This window comes from Oryctolagus cuniculus, chromosome 18 (genome assembly GCF_051225735.1).
Source record: "Oryctolagus cuniculus isolate XC-2025 breed Fujian yellow rabbit chromosome 18, ASM5122573v1, whole genome shotgun sequence".
NCBI lineage: Eukaryota > Metazoa > Chordata > Mammalia > Lagomorpha > Leporidae > Oryctolagus > Oryctolagus cuniculus.
Window position 1 is genome coordinate 46,995,557 of NC_142884.1, and position 22,708 is coordinate 47,018,264.

At 52.0% G+C, this 22,708-nt stretch overlaps 2 protein-coding genes across 17 annotated transcripts in view; one reads left to right on the forward strand and one right to left on the reverse strand.

Annotated features, from left to right (window-relative positions):
• Window positions 1–9,860: 9,860 nt before the first annotated feature.
• The window catches only part of CHD9NB (CHD9 neighbor), a 57,486-nt gene continuing 44,638 nt past the window's right edge, over window positions 9,861–22,708 (reverse strand). For 2 of the 8 annotated variants that reach the window (XM_070063530.2, XM_089320035.1), the window contains exon 2: window positions 9,861–10,936. In XM_070063530.2, the coding sequence (XP_069919631.1) occupies window positions 10,743–10,898 (156 nt within the window). In that variant the 5' untranslated portion in view covers window positions 10,899–10,936 and the 3' untranslated portion in view covers window positions 9,861–10,742. The other 6 variants (XM_089320033.1, XM_089320034.1, XM_089320038.1 and 3 more) reach the window with 6 other exon arrangements.
• Window positions 21,849–22,708, forward strand: part of CHD9 (chromodomain helicase DNA binding protein 9) — a 281,829-nt gene continuing 280,969 nt past the window's right edge. For 4 of the 9 annotated variants that reach the window (XM_070063523.2, XM_070063508.2, XM_070063515.2 and 1 more), the window contains exon 1: window positions 21,850–21,982. The gene's annotated coding sequence lies outside the window, so the exon portion shown is untranslated. Of the gene's footprint in view, window positions 21,983–22,708 lie in introns of all 9 variants that reach the window. The other 5 variants (XM_070063507.2, XM_070063503.2, XM_089320025.1 and 2 more) reach the window with 2 other exon arrangements.

Genomic DNA, 22,708 nt, shown 5'->3' on the forward strand with positions numbered 1-22,708 from the left:
CTTACATGATTACGGAAGCCCAGAAGTGCTTTGATATGGCACCCAGAAGCCAGAGAGTCAGGAGAGCCAGCTCTGTAACTCTGTCTGAGCCCGAAAGGCCTGAGAACCAGGAGCTCCGGGGTCTGAGGGGCAAGAGAAGGTGGAAGCCCAGATCAAGAAGAGCGAGGATTTCTCCCCTCCTCTGCTTTGCTCTGCTTGGGTCTTCCAGAGTGGACGCTGCTGGAAGGTAGTCTGCTTTACTCAGCCTGCCGAGTCAAGGGTTCATCACTTCAGGAAACACCCTCGCAGACACACCCAGAAATAAAGGTGCACCAGCTCCCTGGCGATCCCTTAGCCCAGGCCACTTCTGACACCATAAAACGAACCGGCATGCCTCCTGTGCTTGCATATCAATGAGGCTAGGGTGGTTGTGAGGATTCAGTGAGTCCGCTGTGTAATGCATTTGGAACAGTGGCTGGACTTCGTGAGAGTGATGTTAAGTATCTGCTCTCATTTTTTAAGACTTATTTTACTTATTTGAAAAGCAGGGGAAGTGACAGAAGGAGATCTTCCAACTGCTTCTTCCGTCAACAAACAGCCACAGCGACCTAAGCAGGCTGAAGCCAGGAGCTAGGAGCTCCATTGTGTCTCCCATATAGGCAGCAGGCACTCAAAGCACTTGGTCCACCTTCTGCTACTTTTCTAGGTGCATTAACAGAGAGCAGTGAAGCAGCCTGGACTGGAACTCTCACTCATATAGGACGTAGGCATTACAGGCACTGGCTTAGCCCACTACGCCACGACACCGACCCCTGCTATTATTATGTTCATATTTTGCTTCATAAGTACATCAGACAGAACTTCTCCAAAACTCAACATTGCAGTTCAGTGGGCTAAACTGCCACTTGCAACGCAGGCATCCCATATCAGGGTGCCGGTTCCAGTCCTGGCTGCTCCACTTCTGATGATTCAGACTGGCCCAGCCCAGGGTGCTGTGACCATTTGGGGACTGAACCAGTAGATGGAAGATATTTCTCTCTCTCCTTCCCTCCCCCTCCCCACAACCCCATCACCCTGCCTTTCAAATACATAAATCTTTAAAAAAAAAAAAAAAAAAAAAAAACCAGGGCCAGCGCCACGGCTCACTAGGCTAATCCTCCGCCTTGCGGCGCCGGCACACCAGGTTCTAGTCCCGGTTGGGGCGCCGGATTCTGTCCCGGTTGCCCCTCTTTCAGGCCAGCCCTCTGCTGTGGCCAGGGAGTGCAGTGGAGGATGGCCCAGGTGCTTGGGCCCTGCACCCCATGGGAGACCAGGAAAAGCACCTGGCTCCTGGCTCCTGCCATCAGATCAGCGCGGTGCGCCGGCCGCGGCGGCCATTGGAGGGTGAACCAACGGCAAAGGAAGACCTTTCTCTCTGTCTCCTCTGTCTCTCTCTCTCACTGTCCACTCTGCCTGTCAAAAAAAAAAAAAAAAAAAAAAAAAAACTCAACTAACCTTTCCTCTGAACCTGGCCCTCCTTCCAGTCTTCTTTCCTAGGGCAGGGAATTTTCTCCCAACTTGGATTCATGCTTTATCCCTCCTACCTGCATCCCCAAGTAGTTACCAAGGTGCCTGACCTAATGTACACATCTAACTTGACCTGATTTATTCAGAAGTCTTTGAAAATGGCAGAAAGCAAATTCAAGCCACTGTAACAACAACAAAAGATAATGCATTAGCTCACGCAAATCCTCTAGGGCTAGTATCAGCTTCTGGCAGTGCAAGATGCAGTTGCTCAGCGACTTCACCCGGAAGCTGGCCTGCCTTTGTCCTTCTCTTGGCCCCACTCACGACTGGGTCCTACAGCGATAGGGAACTGACCACAGTTTGGACCTTATGTTCAGAGATGTAATACTTTGTGAGACCCAGACAAAACCAGGGGCCAGCCTTGTGGCACAATGGGTTCTGCCACTGCTTGGGATGCTGGCATCCCATACAACAGTGCCTGGGATCCAGTGCCATGCATGCTTCAGGGATTGCTTTCTGCTAACGCACCTGGGAAGCAGTAGATAATGGCTTAAGTACTTGAACCTGGTCACACATACGGGCGATCCAGATGGAGTTCCTGACTCCTGGCTTCAGCCTGGCACGAGCCTGGCTGTTGTGGGCATTGTAGGGGTGAACCAATGGATGGAAGATTGATCATCTCCCTCTCTGCCTGCTCCCCACCCCACCACCTTGTAAATAAATAAAACTAGTCAGAACCACAGGATGGCGCCATATGTGCCACTGACCACTGGATGAAATAATAATGCTTTGGGCCAAAATCTCCCCCAACCAAGCAGGCTGAGGCTTCCATTTCTGAACATGTGGTGTAGGAAGAGCCATATAGGTGACCATGTGTGTGCAAAAGAACCAAGGACCCCTCTGTCTTCGTTAACCAGTTAACTCCCATGTCCCATCACCACCTCTCCTCCTGTGAAAGCTCCTAGTGAAAGCTAGGCAGGGAGTCATGTTTGAGAATTGCTCCTGCTTCCTTGTTTGGCTGCTTCATAGTAAACTCTCTCTGCAAAAGCCCGTGGCTCTGGTGTCTGATGCACAGGAAAACAAGCTCATCTTCTATCCATAGCTTCCTCCCCAGGAGTGGAAAATTGATAAGAAGTTCAAGACTTATATCCTACAATGTTACAAATTCCAAGAAAAGGTGACTGTCGCTCCCCCTCTTCGCGGAGGAACGACACAGGACCCTGCGTTTTTCTTTCGTCTGCTTGGCCCTTCCAGGTTTGCTGCTGGTTCTTCCCGGGTTGGCTACCGACCCTTCCACCTCCGTGGAAGGGCGGTTCCCCCTGCCACTTTCCCCACTTCCGCGGGGGAGTGGCACACCGCCAGCCGGCTCTCTCGGGGCTGCTCAGATGTTCCTCAGGTGTTCCCCTTAGATGTTCCTGGTGCATGTTGTCTCTCTCCTCCTTTATAGTCCTCTTCCACCAATCTCAACTCTGCTACCCACACGCCGAGTACGCTGCTCTCCTGCAATCGGGAGCAGGATCAGCTCCTGCAGGTTACTGGTCGAACTGGAGGCAGCTGTGTAGAAGCTGTTTTTTTTGTTTGTTTGTTTGTTTTTTTCTTTTTTGACAGGCAGAGTGGACAGTGAGAGAGAGAGACAGAGAGAAAGGTCTTCCTTTTGCCGTTGGTTCACCCTCCAATGGCCGCTGCAGCCAGCGCGCTGCGGCCGGCGCACCGCGTTGATCCGATGGCAGGATCCGATGGCAGGAGCCAGGAGCCAGGTGCTTTTCCTGGTCTCCCATGGGGTGCAGGGCCCAAGCACCTGGGCCATCCTCCACTGCACTCCCTGGCCACAGCAGAGGGCTGGCCTGAAAGAGGGGCAACCGGGACAGAATCCAGTGCCCCAACCGGGACTAGAACCCGGTGTGCCGGCGCCGCAAGGCGGAGGATTAGCCTAGTGAGCTGCGGCGCCGGCCTAGAAGCTGTTTTTACTCCTCTCCCAGCGCCATATTGTGGGAGAGCAGATGCACAGAATAAGTCTTAATTCCAGTAACTTAGTCTAGTCCGAGTTGCTCCCCACAGGTGACTGTTTCTTTCTTAATTCAATAGAGTCCAAAGAAGATTCTCCTTGTTTAGGGTAGTCTACATGCCTGCCTTTTCTCTAGTCACTGTGACCAGCAGTACACGGTGCCCAGCCTGGAGTCCAGGAACGAGATCAGCCCCATCTCATCATGCAAGCCACGAGTGACACCAGACTGCCCCTCTCTCCAGTCTGACTGCCTCCTTCACTGGGTTTCCCTCTGATGCCCAAACACAAAAACCTCTTATATTTCCCCATTATTTTCCCAAAAGTTCTCCCATCTTAATAATGGCTATAATCACATATTTTTTTTTAAAGTTCCTTCTTTCTTTTTTTTTTTTTTTTTTTTTTTTTTTTTTTTTTTGACAGGCAGAGTGGACAGTGAGAGAGAGACAGAGAGAGAAAGGTCTTCCTTTTGCCGTTGGTTCACCCTCCAATGGCCGCCGCTGCAGCCGGCGCACCGCGCTGATCCTGGCAGGAGCCAGGAGCCAGGTGCTTTTCCTGGTCTCCCATGGGGTGCAGGGCCCAAGCACCTGGGCCATCCTCCACTGCACTCCCTGGCCATAGCAGAGAGCTGGCCTGGAAGAGGGGCAACCGGGACAGAATCCGGCGCCCCAACCGGGACTAGAACCCGGTGTGCCGGCGCCGCAAGGTGGAGGATTAGCCTATTGAGCCACGGCGCCGGCTCTAAAGTTCCTTCTTTCTTATGGAAGCTGATAAAAACGCATTGTGGGGCTACAGCACTGTGGTGTAGGGGGTAAAGCCACCACTTGCAATGCCAGCATCTCATATGGGCGCCGGTTGGAGTCCCAGCTGCTCCACTTCCAATGCAGCTCCCTGTTAATGTGCCCGAGAAAGCAGTAGAAGATGGCCCAAGAACTCGGGCCCCTGCACCCATGTGGGAGACCCGAATGAAGCACCTGACTCCTGGCTTCGGATTGGCCGAGCTCCATCTGGTGTGACTCTGCCTTTCAAAAAAATAAAACTTTAATAATAATAATAGTGATAATAAACCACCATTGCACTATGCTGGCCTGATTCCAAGCCCCTCCAATTAGTACTCACCTCAGCAATGTTTCTGCAGACAGCTCCCTCTTCCCCAACCCATAAAACCTGTCCCTGGACCAGGGATTCGATTTGAGCACAGTCCTGACTCCTCACTTGGCCACCTCATCAAAAACTTTCTCTCCACATCCACAAGAGAATGTGGCTTCAGTATTCTGACTTGCTGATGCATATAAGCAACACTTATCATGGTTCCTTAACAACAGTAAAGATTCCCCAAGGAGACATGACTTGTTACAGGAGACGGCAGACAGAGCACTCAAAGGCAAATGACCGCCCAGTGTCAGTCTGCTGCCCAGAGCTGTCCAGTAGACTCCCCATCATGGTGAGGGTGAGCTCTCAGGCTTTTCATGATGGAATCCTGTGGACGCGTCTACACTCAGCCACTGGCATCGTGTGCTCTGCACATCACGCCCTGTGCAGCCTGTGGTGTCCGACCTCAGGTCATCCATCCTACAGCTGAAATATCCATCCTCTTTCTCTGATAATTATTAATGACTTTTTTTGTGGGGAGCAACCCGGACTAGACTGAGTTACTGGAATTAAGACTTATTCTATGCATCTGCTCTCCCACAATATGGCGCTGGGAGAGGAGAAAACAGCTTCTACACAGCTGCCTCCAGTTCAACCAATAAACTGTAGGACCTGCTCCTGATTGGAGAGCAGCGTACTCGGCGTGTGGGCAGCCGAGTTAGGATTGGCGGAGGAGGACTATAAAGGAGGAGAGAGACGGCATGCACCAGGAACATCTAAGGGGAACATCTAGCTGAAGGAACACCTGTGCAGCCCCCGAGAAGAGCCGGCCGGCGGTGTGCCGCTCCCCTGCGGAAGTGGGGAATGTGGCCAGGGGGAACTGCCCTTCCACGGAGGTGGAAGGGATAGTAGCCAACCCGGGAAGAACCAGCAGCAAACCCGGGGAGGGCCGAGCAGACGAAAGAACAGCGCAGGGTCCTGTGTCGTTCCTCCACGAAGAGGGGGAGCGACATAATGGTGCCGTGACTCGGATATGAAGCCTAGGCAGGGCTTAGTGTCGTTCCTCCCCGAAGAGGGGGAGCGACATAATGGTGCCGTGACTCGGATAGGAAACCTAGGATGGATAGGAAACTTAGGAGGGAAGAAACGGGAAGAACTGGGAAAATATCAGAGAGAGAGACTAGCAAACAGCCTAGGGAAAATATCGGAGAGAGAGACTAGCAAACAGCCTAGGGAAAAGCCGGACGAAAAGGGTGCCGGAAGAAGCTATTGAAAGCCTAGGCATAGACTCAGATACGGACTGTGGGGAGAGGCCAGGAGAAATGAGGGAGGAGTATTGTTGGAAGAAAGCTTGGGGAAATATACCGGGTAGAGAAAAATGTTAGGGAAATTGAAGCCGCGGGGGGCAGGCCGAAGCGGATACGAAAGCCACTTTGGGATTCTCAAGTTAGCCCGGGAATAGGGGGCGAAAAGTTGAAACCAGAAGCTGAAACGTAAGCCAGATTGGGATCCGTCTGATTAGCCCGGGGAGCAAAGGACGGGAAGCCAAACCGTGGGGCGGAAACGTGAGCTGGGTTGAATTCGCCAGGCTAGCCCGGGGAACTTAGATTGAATGCTAGTGGCGGACACGTAAGCTACGCTGTGTGACTCGCGGAAGCCGCCGCGTGCAGAGAGAGCACGGGGCGTGAATAGATAGGGAACGGGGCTGGCGTGAGGCCGTGGTGCAGACGCGAAGGGCGTGGAGACCGCGGAGCGCGCGAAGCCAAGCCGCGCAAAGCCGGGAAGCTGCGCAGATGAGAGAGGCGCGGGCTGAAGCGGCTCAGCCGGGAAGCCGCCGAGAAGCAGCCTCGGGGCGGGCAGCGGGAAGCTGCGGGGATAAGAGAAACAGAAGTTTAGAAGTAAAAGAGAAATAGGAATGCTGGAAGATAGAAGTAAAATGGGAGAAATGGGAATGCCCGGAGATAGAGAAATAGAGAAATAGAAAGGCCTCCCTACAACACTGCAATGTGAGAGCTTGGATTCGGTCTGCCTGATTAAGTGAGGCGATGAGCACGATGAGCACCTGCGGCGGCTAGCAGCTTATGCGCCGCAGGTCACCGAAGACAGGCACGAATTAACATCAGTAAGGCCTCCCCACAAAAAGGCAATGAGAAGGCTTGGATTCGTTTTGCCTGATAGGGCTTGTAAGCCCCTGCAGGCAGAGCAGAGCATGCGCTGCAGGGCACCGAACACAGGCACGCATCAGCGCCTAAAAACCTCCTCACAACATGGCGAAGAGAGGACCCGGATTCGGTTTGCCTGATTGATAGGACTTGTAAGAGCCTGTGGCAACTCTAGCAAGTAGAGCAGAGTGTGTGCCGCGGGACACCGAAGACAGGCGCGTATCAACGCCAAAAAATAAAAAGAAAGGGGGATCTGTGGGGAGCAACCCGGACTAGACTGAGTTACTGGAATTAAGACTTATTCTATGCATCTGCTCTCCCACAATATGGCGCTGGGAGAGGAGAAAACAGCTTCTACACAGCTGCCTCCAGTTCAACCAATAAACTGTAGGACCTGCTCCTGATTGGAGAGCAGCGTACTCGGCGTGTGGGCAGCCGAGTTAGGATTGGCGGAGGAGGACTATAAAGGAGGAGAGAGACGGCATGCACCAGGAACATCTAAGGGGAACATCTAGCTGAAGGAACACCTGTGCAGCCCCCGAGAAGAGCCGGCCGGCGGTGTGCCGCTCCCCTGCGGAAGTGGGGAATGTGGCCAGGGGGAACTGCCCTTCCACGGAGGTGGAAGGGATAGTAGCCAACCCGGGAAGAACCAGCAGCAAACCCGGGGAGGGCCGAGCAGACGAAAGAACAGCGCAGGGTCCTGTGTCGTTCCTCCACGAAGAGGGGGAGCGACATTTTTTCTTTAAAAGGAAGAATGTCAGAGAGAAAGCGTATGTGTGTGAGGTCTTCCATCCACTGGTTCATTTCCCAAATGCTTACAACAGCCAGAGCTGGGCCAGGCCAAAGCCAGGAGTCAGGAACTTCATCCTTATCTCCCACATGGGAGGTAAGGTCCCAAAAACTTAGGCCATCATTCATTCACTGCCCTCACAGGCTCAGTAGCAGGAAGCTGGATTGGAAGCGAAGCAGCTGGGAACAAACCAGCATTCAGGTAAGGGAGACATGGGACATTGCAAGCATGCCGGCAATGCAAGCATCAGCTTTTTTTTTTTTTTTTTAAGATTTATATATCAATTTGAAAGTCAGAGTTACACAGAGAGAAGAGGCAGAGAGAGGTCTATCCATCCAATAGTTCACTCCCCAACTGGCTGCAACAGCCAGAGCTGCGCTGATCCGAAGCCAGGAACCAGGAGCTTCTTCCGGGTCTCCCAATGCAGGTGCAGGGGCCCAAGCCACAGCAGAGAGCTGGATCAGAAGTGGAGCAGTCGGGTCTCGAACCGGCACCCATATGGGATGCTGGTGCTTCAGGCCAGGGTGTTAACCAACTGCACCACAGTGCTGGCCCCAAGCATCGGCTTTATATGCTGTGCCACAATGCCGCCCATCCTATGCCTCTTAAATGCTAAACTTGAGTCTCCCCTAGACTGAAAGGAATCTCTCTTTACTGACCTGTTCCAGGTCATGCTCCCACAGAGACTACGCATCAACATTTCATTAACTGAGGAGTTCGGCACAGAGTAGTTGCCCAGGAACTGCTGAATTAACAGGAGTGAGTGAGTGACCGAAAAAGCTAGGCACTCACTAAGTACTTGAATAAATGAATTGGTATATAAGGGAAAATGTGTTGTCTTATATAGCTGAAAAATCCAGGGCAAGAGCTAAAAGTATAAATAAATAAATAGATAGGGGGATGGATATATAGGTTAAGTAATAAACAAACCCCTTCTCTCCCAGCAGTTTGGGAAGCGGACCAGAGCAATTCCTTGGGTCACAGAGTGTGCACAGACCTGACTTTCCAGAGGCGGAGTCATATTAGAGTAGACGTGACCCTGACCACTTCCAGGCACTTGTAGCATTCCCGAGTCTCTGAGGGAGGCAGGTGAGCGCTACCAGGCCCCCATGGAACAGCTAGAGTGTCCTTAAAGAGAAACTGGGGGCTTTTTCCTGTTACAGATTAACTTCCTGGCAAATTGCAGCATGCTTGCCACAGCTGGAGGTGGATGAGAAATCCTGTTTTTAAAGCCCTTAGAGACCTTGAGTGTAATTGAATGAGCATTTTATCCCATCCCAAAAGAAGCAAAAAAAAAAATCAACCACCCGGTTTCTGAACTTCTAAGGACCTGGAGCCTCCTTCCTCTGACTTGGTAAGGAGCCGAGTGATTTCTTCCCCTTAGGGGCCAGTAAAGCAAGCCGCACCCAGCCTCAAAGCCTCACCACCAGCCTAGAACTCTTCTGAGGATGGCCATCCTGAGCAGCTCTTACCAGGCACAGTCCTGTATCTGCAGGGGAAAATTCCATCAGGAGGGAGGAGAGAGAAAAACAGTTATTCACACACACTCACACTCACACACAATTGCAAGCAGTTCCCTGGAGTTCGGCCTATCCTCAGTAAGCTGGAGAGAGAGACCTCAAACTTCCTGCTCCCCAGCTGCAAGCCCAGGCATGTGTCCTGGCCCACTGAAAGCTTGCACCCCGGGGGACAGAGCAGGGCTCTGGGCCAGCTGATGAGGCCTGGCTTCTCCCGCTCCTTTCTTGGAAAAACACTGGGCTCTGCTGAAGCAAAAGGAACCTTTGGTGGTTCATTTTCAGTCCAAACTGCTTGATGTCTTGCCCCTCCTTCTCCTATACCAGCAATGCTGCCCCTGTTCCTCGGGTTTTTATAACCAGGGAGAGGGTCCCTGGCAGGAGTTTATTGCTCCCGCCTCCCTCCCTGCCTCCGCTTCTTTCTTCCCCACCACCAGAATAAAAGTAAAAGTCTTTCAAGTGCATCACCTGCCCCACAATGGGCCAACTCCCAGTGGGTTCTGACCATGTGCAAAGCGACATGCAATGCAGTTGGGGAAGACCCTCTGCTTTAAAAAGTGCACAAGTTCAGAAGCCACACTGCTTAGGTTGGGACCTGGCTGCCTCTCTCTCCGGCTGGCCATAGCAGCCGGGCGACTTACTTTGCTTCCTCATCTATCGCACAGGAACAGGTTGTGCCTTAAACCATCCCTGTCCGGTTCTGAGCACCACACCTGGCACCAAGCAAGGGCTCTTCTGCAGTCTTCTCCAGCATCCCAGCTATACCCTCCCCTGCCGGAAGCCCTCCTCTCCCACCCCCAATCCTGTCTTTCAAATGTGTTCTGTCATCATTTATTTGCAAACATGTCTATTTGATTTCAAATGAAAATGCTTTGGAGTCGAATTAACAACAAAACACATGCAGGGGGGAGAAAGAAAGGCTGACAGACATGTTAGTAAACAGTGAAATATTTTTGAAGGCTGGATGCAGATAGCTCAGATGCTAGAGGGTTCAAATTCACAGGCTTTGGATGGGAGGAGACATGTGCATATTAGTACAGTGACATGTTTCTGGGGAATTAAAGAACCCAGAATGTGAATCTCTCCTCCCTCCCTCCCTCCCTCCCACCAGCACTCCAACGCTCCACTTGCTGTGTGACCAAGGCCTTGCTGCTCTCCACTTATGTGATCACAGTCTGATAATGATCATTCCCATAATTCATTAACAGTACTGCAAGTTAGATATTCAATTATTCATACAACCAGTGTAGAGAGAGCCAAATTGCAAAGCCTTCTGGTCGGGGACATGGGCTGTTCTGCCAGCTGCTGGAATAAAAAGGAGAGAAGGGGAAGAGGAAGAGATCCACACACCCCAGTCAATGTCACAAGCCCGGAGCAGGAAACTGGGGCCGGTGGGGGGTCGCTGGACCTCTACAGCCCACGACAGACAGTGGAGTCAGCACAGGCTGCCGCCAGGCTCGGCTGCTTCCAGAAACGTCTTTGACATTCCAGGATGTGTGCAGGCTTCTTCCGTCCTCTTCCCCAGGGCTGGGAAAGGGCATCCACCCACAGCTCCCGTTAGCAAAGCCAGCTGAGGGTAACTTCTGAAACCTGAACCCCAACGCAGGGCATCTGTCTCTCCTCCCTCTGGAGCTTCTCACGATGGGGTTTGTCTCTTGCTCCACAGAGGTGAGCCTCGATCTCCAGAGAACAGCTCCTCAGCTCTGCTCAGGGCTTCCGTCCCGCCGCGAGGCGTCCTGCTCCAGCGCCGCCTCCGTACTGGTCTCCACGCTGGGCTCTTCTCCCTCCGGCTCCTCTCCAGACTTGCGGGGCTCTTCTGCCACAAGCGTGGTCTTACTGGAGTGGCACCCCATCTCGGCGGGGCGCAGATGGCCAAAGGCGCTAAGGGATCCTGAGAAGAGAAAGGTCTGGGATGCAGATCCTTGGGTGCAGGGAGTTAAATAGGCCAGCCCACAGCCCCGTGGAAAAGAGTGGCCAGGTTTCCATGGCCACAGGGAGCCCTCACCCTCCACTGCAGGGTGGGCAGGGCTGGCAGGCGCTGCCCCCCCCCCCACCTGGCTAGTTCCCATTCATTCCGCAGGAAGAATTCCTTTTGTTTAACCTTTAACTTCTTCACAAATCACGCCCCCCACCCTCACCTAGTTACCTGTAAACACCAACCCCCAGTCCTCTGGGGCAAAGCAAACCTGGCTCCTTGGCAACTAGCTGTGACCTCCCTCTGTGTCCCATTCACTTCCTGCGCGCACAGGCCCCCTGCCTGGACACCATTCTCTAGCCTGGAATGTCAGCTCCACCCAGTGCAGAACAAGGGGACTCCCGGGGTTACCCAAACATGGAAGTCTTGAAAAGAATCAGTAGACACTGCGTGCCCATTCCCTCATTCACAACCCTGAGAGGCAGGTTGTGTTATTGCATCCTCACTTAATAGAGGAAGACATTGAGATGTGAAGCGATTGAGTAACCTTCAGAAGTTCATGGAAAGTGCATGTTTTAATAAAGACCAAATAAATGTACATTTTAATTCCATTAACTCTCACAGTAGGCAGGAAATAGAAGTGGGTGGGAGGGCCTGGCTTTGTAGTGAGCACCTTAAGCCTCTGCCTGCATGCCCTGACCTTGGGGCCCTTTAGGGAGAGACCCAGCATATGGTCTCTTTCTCTCTGTTCCTCTCTTTGTAACTCTGCCTTTCAAATAAATAAAACATCTTAAAAAAAAATAGTGTGTGGGATTTGAACCATCACTACACTATCCTCACCTATTTTTTTAAATTTATTTGAAAAGCAGAGAGAGAGAGAGAGAGATCTTCCACCTACTTTTCTTTTGCCAAGTGACTGCAAATAGCCAGGACTAGGACAGACTGAAGCCAGGAGCCAGGAACTCCATCTGGGTTTCATACATCAATGGCAGAAAACCAATTACTTAGGCCATCATCTGTTGCCTCCCAGGCACATTAGCAGGAAGTTGGAATCAGAAGTGCAGTAGCCAGGACTCAAACTCAGTACTCAGTATGGGATACAGGCACCCCCAAGCAGTGGCTTAACCCACTGTGTCACAACACTTGCCCCTAACATTATCTATTTAAAGACCTCATTGCCTATCTTCCCACATCATCACAGATGTTACCCATTGGGTCTGCTGTCAATGGGGTTTTAATCTGGGACATGACACAATGGGTGAAAGTTTGGGAGAAGTAAATGATTTCTTAAGTAAAGACTTGCTGATTAAGCTATGAAACTGGAATGAGGAATTCCTGTGCTCTATACTGGACCCTTCTTTTTCTTTTTTAAAGATTTATTTATTTCAAAGCTAGAGATACATAGAGAGGAGAGACAGAGATCTTCCACCTGCTGGCTCATCCCCCCAAAATGGCCATAATGACCAGAGCTGGGCCAGTCAAAAACCAGGAGTTTTGTCCGGGTCCCCCACGTGGCTGCAGGGGCCCAAGGACTTGAGCCATCCTCTGCTGCTTTCCCAGGCACATTAGCAGGGAACTGTGTTAGTAAAATGGCGCAGTTTTATGTATGGTGTGATCTACACCCTGGACACCATCCTAGGCTCTGGCCCCCACTGTCATTGCTGGAAGCCAGGTGACCACATGGCCCAACCACCAGTGTCAGTTCCACCTCCATCCTAATGGAATTTAATGCTCCTACTTTCCTGCCCGCCCCCTGGCAAAGTTTTAAAAGGCCCTGTTTCTGAACACGTGGCTTTCTTTCTGTCTCTGGATCTCTCTTGATCTCTGATCTCTCTCACTCTCTCTCTCTTACGCTCTCCTTCTCCCTCTTGTTCTTCTTCACCCCTTCCCTCTGGTCTGTTAGGTTTCCCCAATAAACTCTTTCCCTTACTCCAGTGTTTGGTGTGTTTTGTGGCGGCCTTACAAACTGGATCATAAGTGGAGCAGCAGGGACTCGAACCGGCGCTCATATGAGATGCTGACGCTGCAGGCAGAGGCTTAGCCTTCTACGCTACAGCGCTGAGCCCTGCCCTGACCCCTATTTTTCTCTGTTCACCCAGCTTTCCTCTTCCTAACTCTAACAAGAGCCTGATGAATCTGACCCAGGCTCCTGGGAAGCAGGTCTGTGAAGTGGCTATCAAAGCAGCACAAATTTTCAAACTGCCCTGTGCCCGTATGCCACAGTCAATGATGCCATCAACTCCAGTTCACTTACAGAGGGCAAGTACATGTCAGCCTAGGGCACTTTATAGATCCTCTGGGACACCATGAGGAAGTGCTAGTAATCTCACATTAGAGCTGAAATTACTGAGTCCAGAGTGGTTAGACTATTTGCCCTAAGTTCAAGGGCGTGAACCTGATCAAGTAGCCAGCTCAGAATGCAAACCCAGACCCTGCTACCTCCAAAGCCTGGGAACTCTCCACTCTAATCCTCTTTCTGCCCCTGCCTCTGGTTAACACCATTCCCCTTCCCTGGACCTGAGCAATCAGGGATCTGAAAGAATGTGGTTTAAAAAAAAAAAGAAGAAAAACATAAATCACCTTTCTTTAAATGAGCTTCTTGCCAATCGGACCTGGCAGAGTGACAGTTAGGAAGACATTACGATGCTGTCTGTTTACCTCTCCCTTATAAATGCCAAAGTACACTTTTGGGGTGTCTGGGGGAGTGGAAGCTTCCATTTACCTTCCTGTTCAGGAGCCCTAATTAAGGCAAATCCTCTTATGAAGCCTCCAAATGCATCAGGCTTAACTCAAGTGATCTCAAGAGACAGTGAGTGGGAGCCCCAGGATCCAAGTGAGACTCTCTTGAGTGGGCTTGGGCAGTTTCAGGTGTGATTGGTGGTAAGGGATGGGAGAGGGGTGGTGTCTTTTGCCCGTTAACAATGGAAAAAACTTAGGCTTACCCGAGACTCCCCACACTCAGGACTTGTTATACAATTTGTGGAACCCTTGCTCAAAAAGAATTGAGGAGCCAGGGTTGTGGCATAGGAGGTTAAGTAGCTGCTTGCAAGGCCAGCATCCCATCCTGGAGTGCAGGTTCAAGACCCGGCTACTCCACTGCCCATCCAGTTCCCTGCTAATGCACCTGGGAAGGCAGTAGAAGAGGGCCCAAGTACTGGCCCAGCCCCAGCTGTTGCAGCCACTGGGGCGTGAATCAGTGGATGGAAGATTTCTTTCTTCCTCTCTGTCACTCTGCTTTTCAAATAAATAAATGTAAAAAACATTGAGAATGTCAGAACAGTGACGTCAGAACTTGCCAGGGCATCACCCAAGAAGCTGGCCTGACTCACACCTAATCTGTTACTCAGTTCCAGAAATGGATTTGCCTCTAATAAGGAATAGTACTTGCCAGATCCACAGGCTGGTTGGGCTTAGGGGACACTGTTAGGAACAGAGTGAAGCCTGAAGATAAGACAATGGGTGTGCAGCCCAAGGATGCATGGGATCTCAGTAGGAGACGTTCAGAACATTTTCAGCTCTCAACTGCTTCCTTAGCTATCACTGCCTTCAAAACGTGGCACATGCACTCACATGCCTCAACATAAAACACACACATACACAAGCTGGAAAAAAATATATCGACGATTACTGTATGTTGGCAATGTTATAGAGCAACTGAAACGCTCATGTGTTGTGGGTGGGACTGCAAACCGGCACAGGCAGCTGGGAAAAGAGAGCAGCTATTTCTTTTTTAATTTTTTTTAAATTTTTTATTTTTTGACAGGCAGAGTGGACAGTGAGAGAGAGAGACAGAGAGAAAGGTCTTCCTTTGCCATTGGTTCACCCTCCAATGGCCGCCGCGGCCGGCATGCTGCGGCCGCGCTGATCCGATGGCAGGAGCCAGGAGCCAGGTGCTTTTCCTGGTCTCCCATGGGGTGCAGGGCCCAAGCACTTGGGCCATCCTCCACTGCACTCCCTGGCCAAAGCAGAGAGCTGGCCTGGAAGAGGGGCAACCGGGACAGAATCCGGCGCCCCGACCGGGACTAGAACCCGGTGTGCCGGCACCGCTAGGCGGAGGACTAGCCTAGTGAGCCGCGGCGCCGGCCTTTTTTTTTTAATTTTTTGACAGGCAGAGTGGACAGTGAGAGAGAGAGAGACAGAGAGAGAGAAAGGTCTTCCTTTGCCGTTGGTTCACCCTCCAATGGCCGCTGCGGCCAGCGCACCGCCCCAGCGCACCGCGCTGATCCGATGGCAGGAGCCAGGAGCCAGGTACTTATCCTGGTCTCCCATGGGGTGCAGAGCCCAAGCACTTGGGCCAGCCTCCACTGCACTCCCTGGCCACAGCAGAGAGCTGGCCTGGAAGAGGGGCAACTGGGACAGAATCTGGCGCCCCGACCGGGACTAGAGCCCGGTGTGCCGGCGCCGCAAGGCGGAGGATTAGCCTAGTGAGCCGCAGCGCCGGCCGAGAGCAGCTGTTTCTTATAAGATTAAACGTAATTCACCATAGGTACTGACCTTCAGCAGCCATCTCAGAGAACACCAGAGACTGAGTAACTTACACAACAGGTGTGTTTTTTTCCCACGGTTCCGAAGGCTGGGAGGGGCTGGCAAATTTGCTTTCCAGGCTTCCAGATGGTTACTTTCTCACTGTGTCCTTACGTGGCCCTTCCTGGGTGTTCTGGGAAAGCGAGACCTCTGTTACCTTATCTTCTTCTTATAAGGACACCAATGCTACTAGATAAGAGAGTCCCAACCTTGTGCTCTCAATTAACCTTAATGACCTCCAAATACACTGACTCTCATGGCTGGGGCTTCAACACCTGAGTGGGGGGAGGGGACAAAACTCAGCCCATAACATCACCCAAAGGGATGGAAAACCTCTGTTCAGACAGAGGTCTGTGCGTGAATATTCAGAGCAACACCAATCATAATCAAAAGCTGGAAACCACCCAAATGTGATTGATAAACAAACTGTGGTACATGGGTACAATGGAATACTACCTAGCAATAAGGATGAATTAACTCCTGATACAGGCAACAAGTCAGGCGCCATTCAAGTGCATTATATTGAGTGAAAGACGTCAGCATCAAAAGGTTTGATTGCATTTATATGATATTCTCAAAAGACAGAAGTTCATGGACAGGGCACAGACTGGTGGCAACACTAGAAAATGATAGCATGAGGGAGTTCCTGGTTTGATACACCTGCTCTGTTTCCTAATTATGGTGGTAATTACACAATCCTGTAAGTGTGTTAAAGCTCATAGAACTGTATACCCAAAATGTTGTGTGTATTGTATGCTAAGGATATTTTAAACGTTTGAAAGATCACCCAAGGGGCTGGCACTGTGGCGCAGTGGGTTAAAGCCCTGGCCTGAAGCGCCAGCATCCCATATGGTTGCCGGTTCCAGTCCCGGCTGCTCCTCTTCCGATCTAGCTCTCTGCTGTGGCCTGGGAAAGCAGTGGAGGATGGTCCAAGCGCTTGGGCCCCTGCACCCACATGGGAGACCCTGAGGAAGCTCCTGGCTCCTGGCTTCAGATCAGTGCAGCTCCAGCCATTGTGGCCATCTGGGGAGAGAACCAGATGATGGAAGACCTCTCTCTCTGCCTCTACCTCTCTCTGTAACTGTCTTTCAAATAAATAAAATAAATTTTAAAAGATCACCCAAACACACGAAAAAGAAAAAAGCAATTTCCAGGAGCCCAAGAGCTTATTTGCCAGCTCCTCTCCTGCTTCCCTCCTCTCCTGCTTCTCACGCATGCACTCAAACACAAACACCTGCCTCTGATTTAGCCCAACAACTCTTTATTGACCCAGGTGGTTCAAGGTCCCATCTGGAGTGTTGTGCAGTTCACAAAACCTGGAGGCAGAGAGGGCACCTGTGCGGAGGAGCGCCTGCAGCTCTGACCATAGGTCAGAAGAGTAGCTGATCCAAGGCACACTGCAGAAGGGGATTGGAGGGCACAGGCCGCCCAACCTCCCCCTCCCCCCCACCTCTGGTCTCTCCCAGGACTCCCGTTGGCCAAATCCAACTGAAGCCAGTGGCATAGGAGTCTTTGGCACTGCACATTTCAGTCAACTTCCCAGAGCCCAGAGCAGATGAACAGAGAGCAGATGTGGCGAGGCTGAGAGAAGACATCAGCACAAACCACAGAGGTCCTGCTCTCCAAGGGCACAGAAGCTGTTGTGGGAGGCAGGATCCTTGCAGCAAATTAGACCACGGGAATGCAGTAAGTGCTTCCATATGAAGAATAAGGCACAAGGGAAGTGGCGGGCAAGGGAAGGCTACTTAGAGTAGGCCGCACTTGAGCTGGACCTGGAAGGATGAGTAGAATTTTAACTGGTAGCCTGGGAAGGACATCATGGCCAAGGTGAAATATAAACCCCTCCCTGGGAGTGCACTCAAATTCAACATCTATAGAAAGGCAGCTCAGGTCAGCACTGTGGCGCAGCGGGTTAAAGCTCCAGCCTGCAGCACTGGCACCCCATATGGGTGCCAGTTCAAGTCCTGGCTGCTCCACTTCCTGTCCATCTCCCTGCTAATGTGCCTTGGGAAGCAGTGGAGGATGGCCCAAGTCCTTCCGTCCCTGCACTCACATGGGAGACCAGGAAGAAGCTCAGATCTTCATTTGGAGAATGAACCAGTAGATGGAAGACCTCTCTCTGTCTCTATCTCTCTTTGTAACTCTTTCAAATAAATAAAATAAATCTTAAAAAAAAAAAAAAAAAAACAAAGGCAGTTCATTGCCATGGCTCGATGTATGAGAGGGCTGTGGGATGGAGCCCTGACATGGCAGTGCACAGGCTGTGTGGCCTTCAGCCAGTGCCTTAACATCTCTGACTCTGCTCCCTCCTCTGTAATAACTACTGCTGGGGACTTTGGGGAAAAGCCACTAGACAGCATCAGGGTCATCCTGCTGTTATACTCCTTAACAGCTAGGAGGATTTGCGGGGTAACCCAGGACACACTGAGACCCCAAAAGTCAAACTGCCATTCAGTCCACAAGGCCGGCCTCACAAGACCAAGCATCTACGTGCCCCTGCCTCCTCGACAAGCGTCCCGACAGCATCCTGCCTGCGCCCCTGTTTCCAGCTCCATCCAGCCTGGACGATGGAGGATCCTGACTCCAATGGGACATCCCTCCAGAAGAGAAACTCACCCCTTTCCTACCTAGAACTGGGTCGCATTTCACCATAGAGTCCTGCGTTGCTCAACCACAGGGACGCTTCTGAGAAACGCACTGTTGGGCAACTTCTTCGTCGCATGATCCTCACAAACTGTGCTGACACCAAGTCGGGAAGCCACACCATCACAGGCAAGATAAACTCACCCACGTACGCGTCCGTAGCCAAACAGACTGCCGTTATGCAACAACACAGCTTTACGAACTTCTTAAAAAAGCAAAAACAGGGGCCGGCATTGTGGCGTAGCAGGTAAAGCTACCACCTGTGATAGATGCAGCCCATGTAGGCACCAGTTCGTGTCTCAGCTGCTCCACTTCCAATCCAGCTTCCTGCTAATGCACCTGGGAAAGCAGCAGAAGACGGCCCAAGTGCTCGGGCCCTGCACCCATATGGGAGACCTGGAAGAAGCTCCTGGCTCCTGGCTTTGGCCTGGCCTAGTGCTAATGATTGCAGCCATCTGGGGAGTGAACCAGCATATGAAAGTGCACTGGTGTGTTCTCTTTCTCTCTCTCTCTCTCTCTCTCTCTCTCTCTCTCTCTGTAACTCTTCCAAATAAATAAACAAATCTTAAAAAGGCAAAACAAAGGGGCAGGCATTGGGACTCAGTGGGCTAAATCGCCCCTTGGGACACCTGCATCCCATATGAAAGTGCCTGGCTTGAGTCCTAACTGCTCTGTGCTTTGTATCCAGCTTCCTGCTAATGTGCCTGGGAGGCAGTGGATGATAGCGCAAGTATTTGTGTTCCTGTCACCTATGTAGGAGACCTGAAAGAAGTTCCTGTTCCTGACTGGCACAGCACAGGCTACTGTGGGCATTTGGGGAGTGAGCCAGCAGGTGGAAGAGCTCCACCTCTCCCTCTCTGTGTCACTCTGCCTTTCAAATATACCTTAAAAAAAAGAAAGAAAAACCAAAATTCTCCCTTTGCAAGAAACGACAGAATAAGAGTAAAAGGGATAAAAGCCATCCTGTCGTGCATACACACACACACACACACACGTGCAGCACACAGAAGGTGCACACACACATCCTGTCCAGCACACAGAAGGTGCACACACACATCCTGTCCAGCACACAGAAGGTGCATGGCACACAGCAGCAAAGCGCTCCAGGGCGTGTGCTCTGGAATCAGGCGATGCAGATGGAAGTCCTGGGGCCCCACTTGCTGACTCTTCCATCGTGAACAGCTTACTTAAACACTTGTAAGTCCTGCTTGCTTTTTTAAGACTTATTTTTCTGAAAGAGTTACACCAAGAGAGAAAAACTTCTCTCTTCTGGTTCACTCCACAAATGGCCCCAACAACCAGGGCTGGGCCAGACTGAAGCCAGGAGCCTGGAACTCCATCGGGGTCTCCTCCATGGGTGGCAGGGGCCCGAGCACTCCAGCCATCTACAGCTGCCTTCCTGGGTGCATTAGCAGGGAGTTGGATTGTAAAGGGAGCAGCCAGGACTTGAACCGACACCCAAGTGAGACGCTGGCATCACAGGTGGCAATTTAACCTGCTCCACCACAACACTGGCAAGTCATACTTTCTTCAATGATAAAATGGGAAAAGCAATCGCGTCTGCTTCATACAGTCATGTTAGGATTAGAATCAGTCAACCCCAAATTCTTAGTGCCTTTCACCTTATCATTTTTTAGGATTATGATTATTATGCAAGCTGCGGCCCCTTGGAGAGCCCAGGATCTACAGGAAAAACCAACCTATTGATAACTCTGCAGTTTCCAAAACACTGCAGTTAGCAGAATGAGAAAAATGCCAGGAGAGGGCAGAGGAGAAAGTCGTTAGAGAGCTTTTCACCTCCGCAGGTGCTGCCAGGCACGTCGGAACACAGGAGGTCGTAATCCAGGACTTTGCCCCGGCATGCGCTAGGGCACAGTGGTGGGGACTGAGTTATTACAAGCACGGTCTGGAAGTGACTCAGAGACACATTAAAATAAAAGAATGGGAAGTTGCTTGCCAGCTGGTACTTGCCATGGGCTGTCAGCACTTCTCTGACCGATTCACCTTCACCAGGGCAGGCGGGGGCAGAGGCAGCTGGCCCCTGTCAGACACCCCTCTCCCTATCTCCTGCCCTCCCAGGCATTGCCCCCAGGAGACTCCTTATCCTCTGCCCTTGACGTTCACTTCGACCAGATTACATTAGGACAAAGCGTCCAGAGATTCAGCAGGCACAGGCACAGGCACAGGGTGAGCCAGGACAATCAGAGCGCTGATCCTGGCGGGAGTCTGGGATGGTCCAGGCTTCCCTTTTGTAGATCGCTTCTGATTTCCACTGGTGATGGAGATTTTCCAAGGATGTCAGAGAGAGCCGGCCAGGATCACAAGAAGGCGCTCCCCATATAACCTGGCGACCCTCACAGCCTATCATCAGGCGCCTCTGCCCTCAGTGCCCTATAAATAATTTTTTTAATGAATCCTGTATTTATCCCAGAAAGAGCTCCATTATATCACATTGCATTTGTGTGTGTGTGTGTGTGAACTTCATGAAATGTGAATCCAACAAGGACAGTTTTCTGTTTTGTTCTTCATTCTGTCCTGTTTGGAGAAAAGTATTTGGCACCTAGTAGGTGCTCAGTTAGTATTTGTTGACCAAATAGATAAATGAAATGCTAAGCAGCATTTTTGTAACTCTGCTTTGCACATTTTTATTACAACAATCCAACCAACAAACGGGCAGGCGTTGGGCCCAGCGGTTAAGACACCCGCATCACGCACCTAATGAGCACCCTGGGAGGCAGCAGATGTTGGCTCAAGCACCTGGGACCCTGCCACCCAGGTGGGAGATCCCGATGGGGTTCTGGGCTCCTGGCTTCAACCTGATCCAGCTCTGACTGTTGCAGGCATTTGGTGGAGTGAACCAACAGACAGAAGCTCGCTCTCTCTTCCTTTCAAACAAAAAAAAATAAACTTTTTTTTAAATCAAAAATAAATAAAACAAACCCTGAAAGCCTCAGGAAAGACAGATGGCCAAGGATGCACAGAGCTCTGAAAATGTACTCCTTGGAGAGGGTGCCTCCTTAACCATCACTTAATTATCAGTGACTAAGTTGTCACCCTGGGGGGGGGGGGCTGACTCCACCCCGAAGACTCCTGGAAGTAGGAAGGGGGTGCTTTTGGTGTCACAATGACAAAGGCACAGCCACCAGCATTTAGTGCTAAAGGGTCAGGGAGTTGGACAGATGGCAAACACCAGCTGGGCCGCCCAAGCCGAAGGGAACTGCCAGCACTCCACATGGGGCCTGACCGGATGATTAAGAAATAAATACATCTGAAAAAAAAAAAAAAAAAAACACAAAAACAAAGTTCAGCCACAAACAATGGGAGTAACAGGGTACAGGAGCAAGGCCTACGGGGAGAGGGTGGCCGAGGCCGAGGGCCTCCCTGGGCTGGGGAGAAATCCAGTCTTTCGCATCTTCCCAAGCTCCCAGCGTATTTGCAAGCACTGAAAGCCGCTGGATCACAGCAGAAATTCCCTGACCCCAGCCAGCAAAACCCAAGGATGGATCCCAGGACACAGGCTAGGGCCCGGTGCTCCCCATTCCCGCCCCGGTGCCCCTGAGAGCCAGTTCAGGCCCCGCGGCCCTCTAGAGAAGAGAAGCAAGGCGGCCCCGCCCAGGCCGGATCTGCGCCCCGCGGCTCGCACGAGGTTGGAAAACCGCCCACGCGGGAAGCCCCAGCTGCATTTCCGCCCTGCGCGGCGCTCCCACCTCCCAGCCCCGGGCCTCGCGCGGTCGTCCCGCGCCCGCTAGGTGGCGCCTGCGCTCTAGTCGGAGCCCCCACGGGCGCCGACGAAAGCCACAGATGGAACCCGAGCCCCAGGATTCCGGGGACTGGAGGGCAGCGCGGGAGGCCAAGGTAGGATTCCCGAGCCGCGGGCGTTTCCCGAGGTCTGGTGTGGCTGGGGTGGGCAGCGCGGGGGCGGCCGAGCGCTGCCGGCGGTCTCCGGAGGCAAAACCAGGACATTCGGAGCGGCCACGTGTGCTGTCGCCTCCCGGGACCTGGAGACCCGCAGTCTCCAAGCGGGGCCTAGGAGCCGAGCAGAACCCCAGAAAAGCCCGGCCTCCGCGAAGCGTGCTGAAGCCCGCGCGCAGCAAGTCCTGGGTGGTGACGCCCTGGGCTCCTCCAGGGTTGCAGCTGAGCGCCGAGAAGGGCACCACTTCCTAAACTTGGCGTGCACGTTGGCAGTGCTTGGGGCGCGTTTGAAATGCTGGTGCCCCGGGCCCACCCCTAGAGACTTGGGGGCCTGGACATCTGCATGGGGGGGATTCCAGCCTGCAGTCATCAAATTTGGGGACTTTTGATCTCAAGAGGTGGAGAGAAGCAGAGGCTGGTTTTTGTTTGTTTGTTTTAAGGAAAAGAATGCTGATTCTTTTCTTCCTGTTCACCTTTTTTATTTATTTGAAAGTCAGAGTTACAGAGAGGGAGGGAGAGACAGAGATCTTCCATCTGCTGGTTCACTCCCCAAGTGGCCGCAGCGGCTGGTGCTGGGCCAGGCCGAAGCCAGGAGCCAGATTGGGGTCTCCCATGTAGGTGCAAGGTCCAAGCACTTGGCCATCTTCCACTGCTTTCCCAGGCACATTA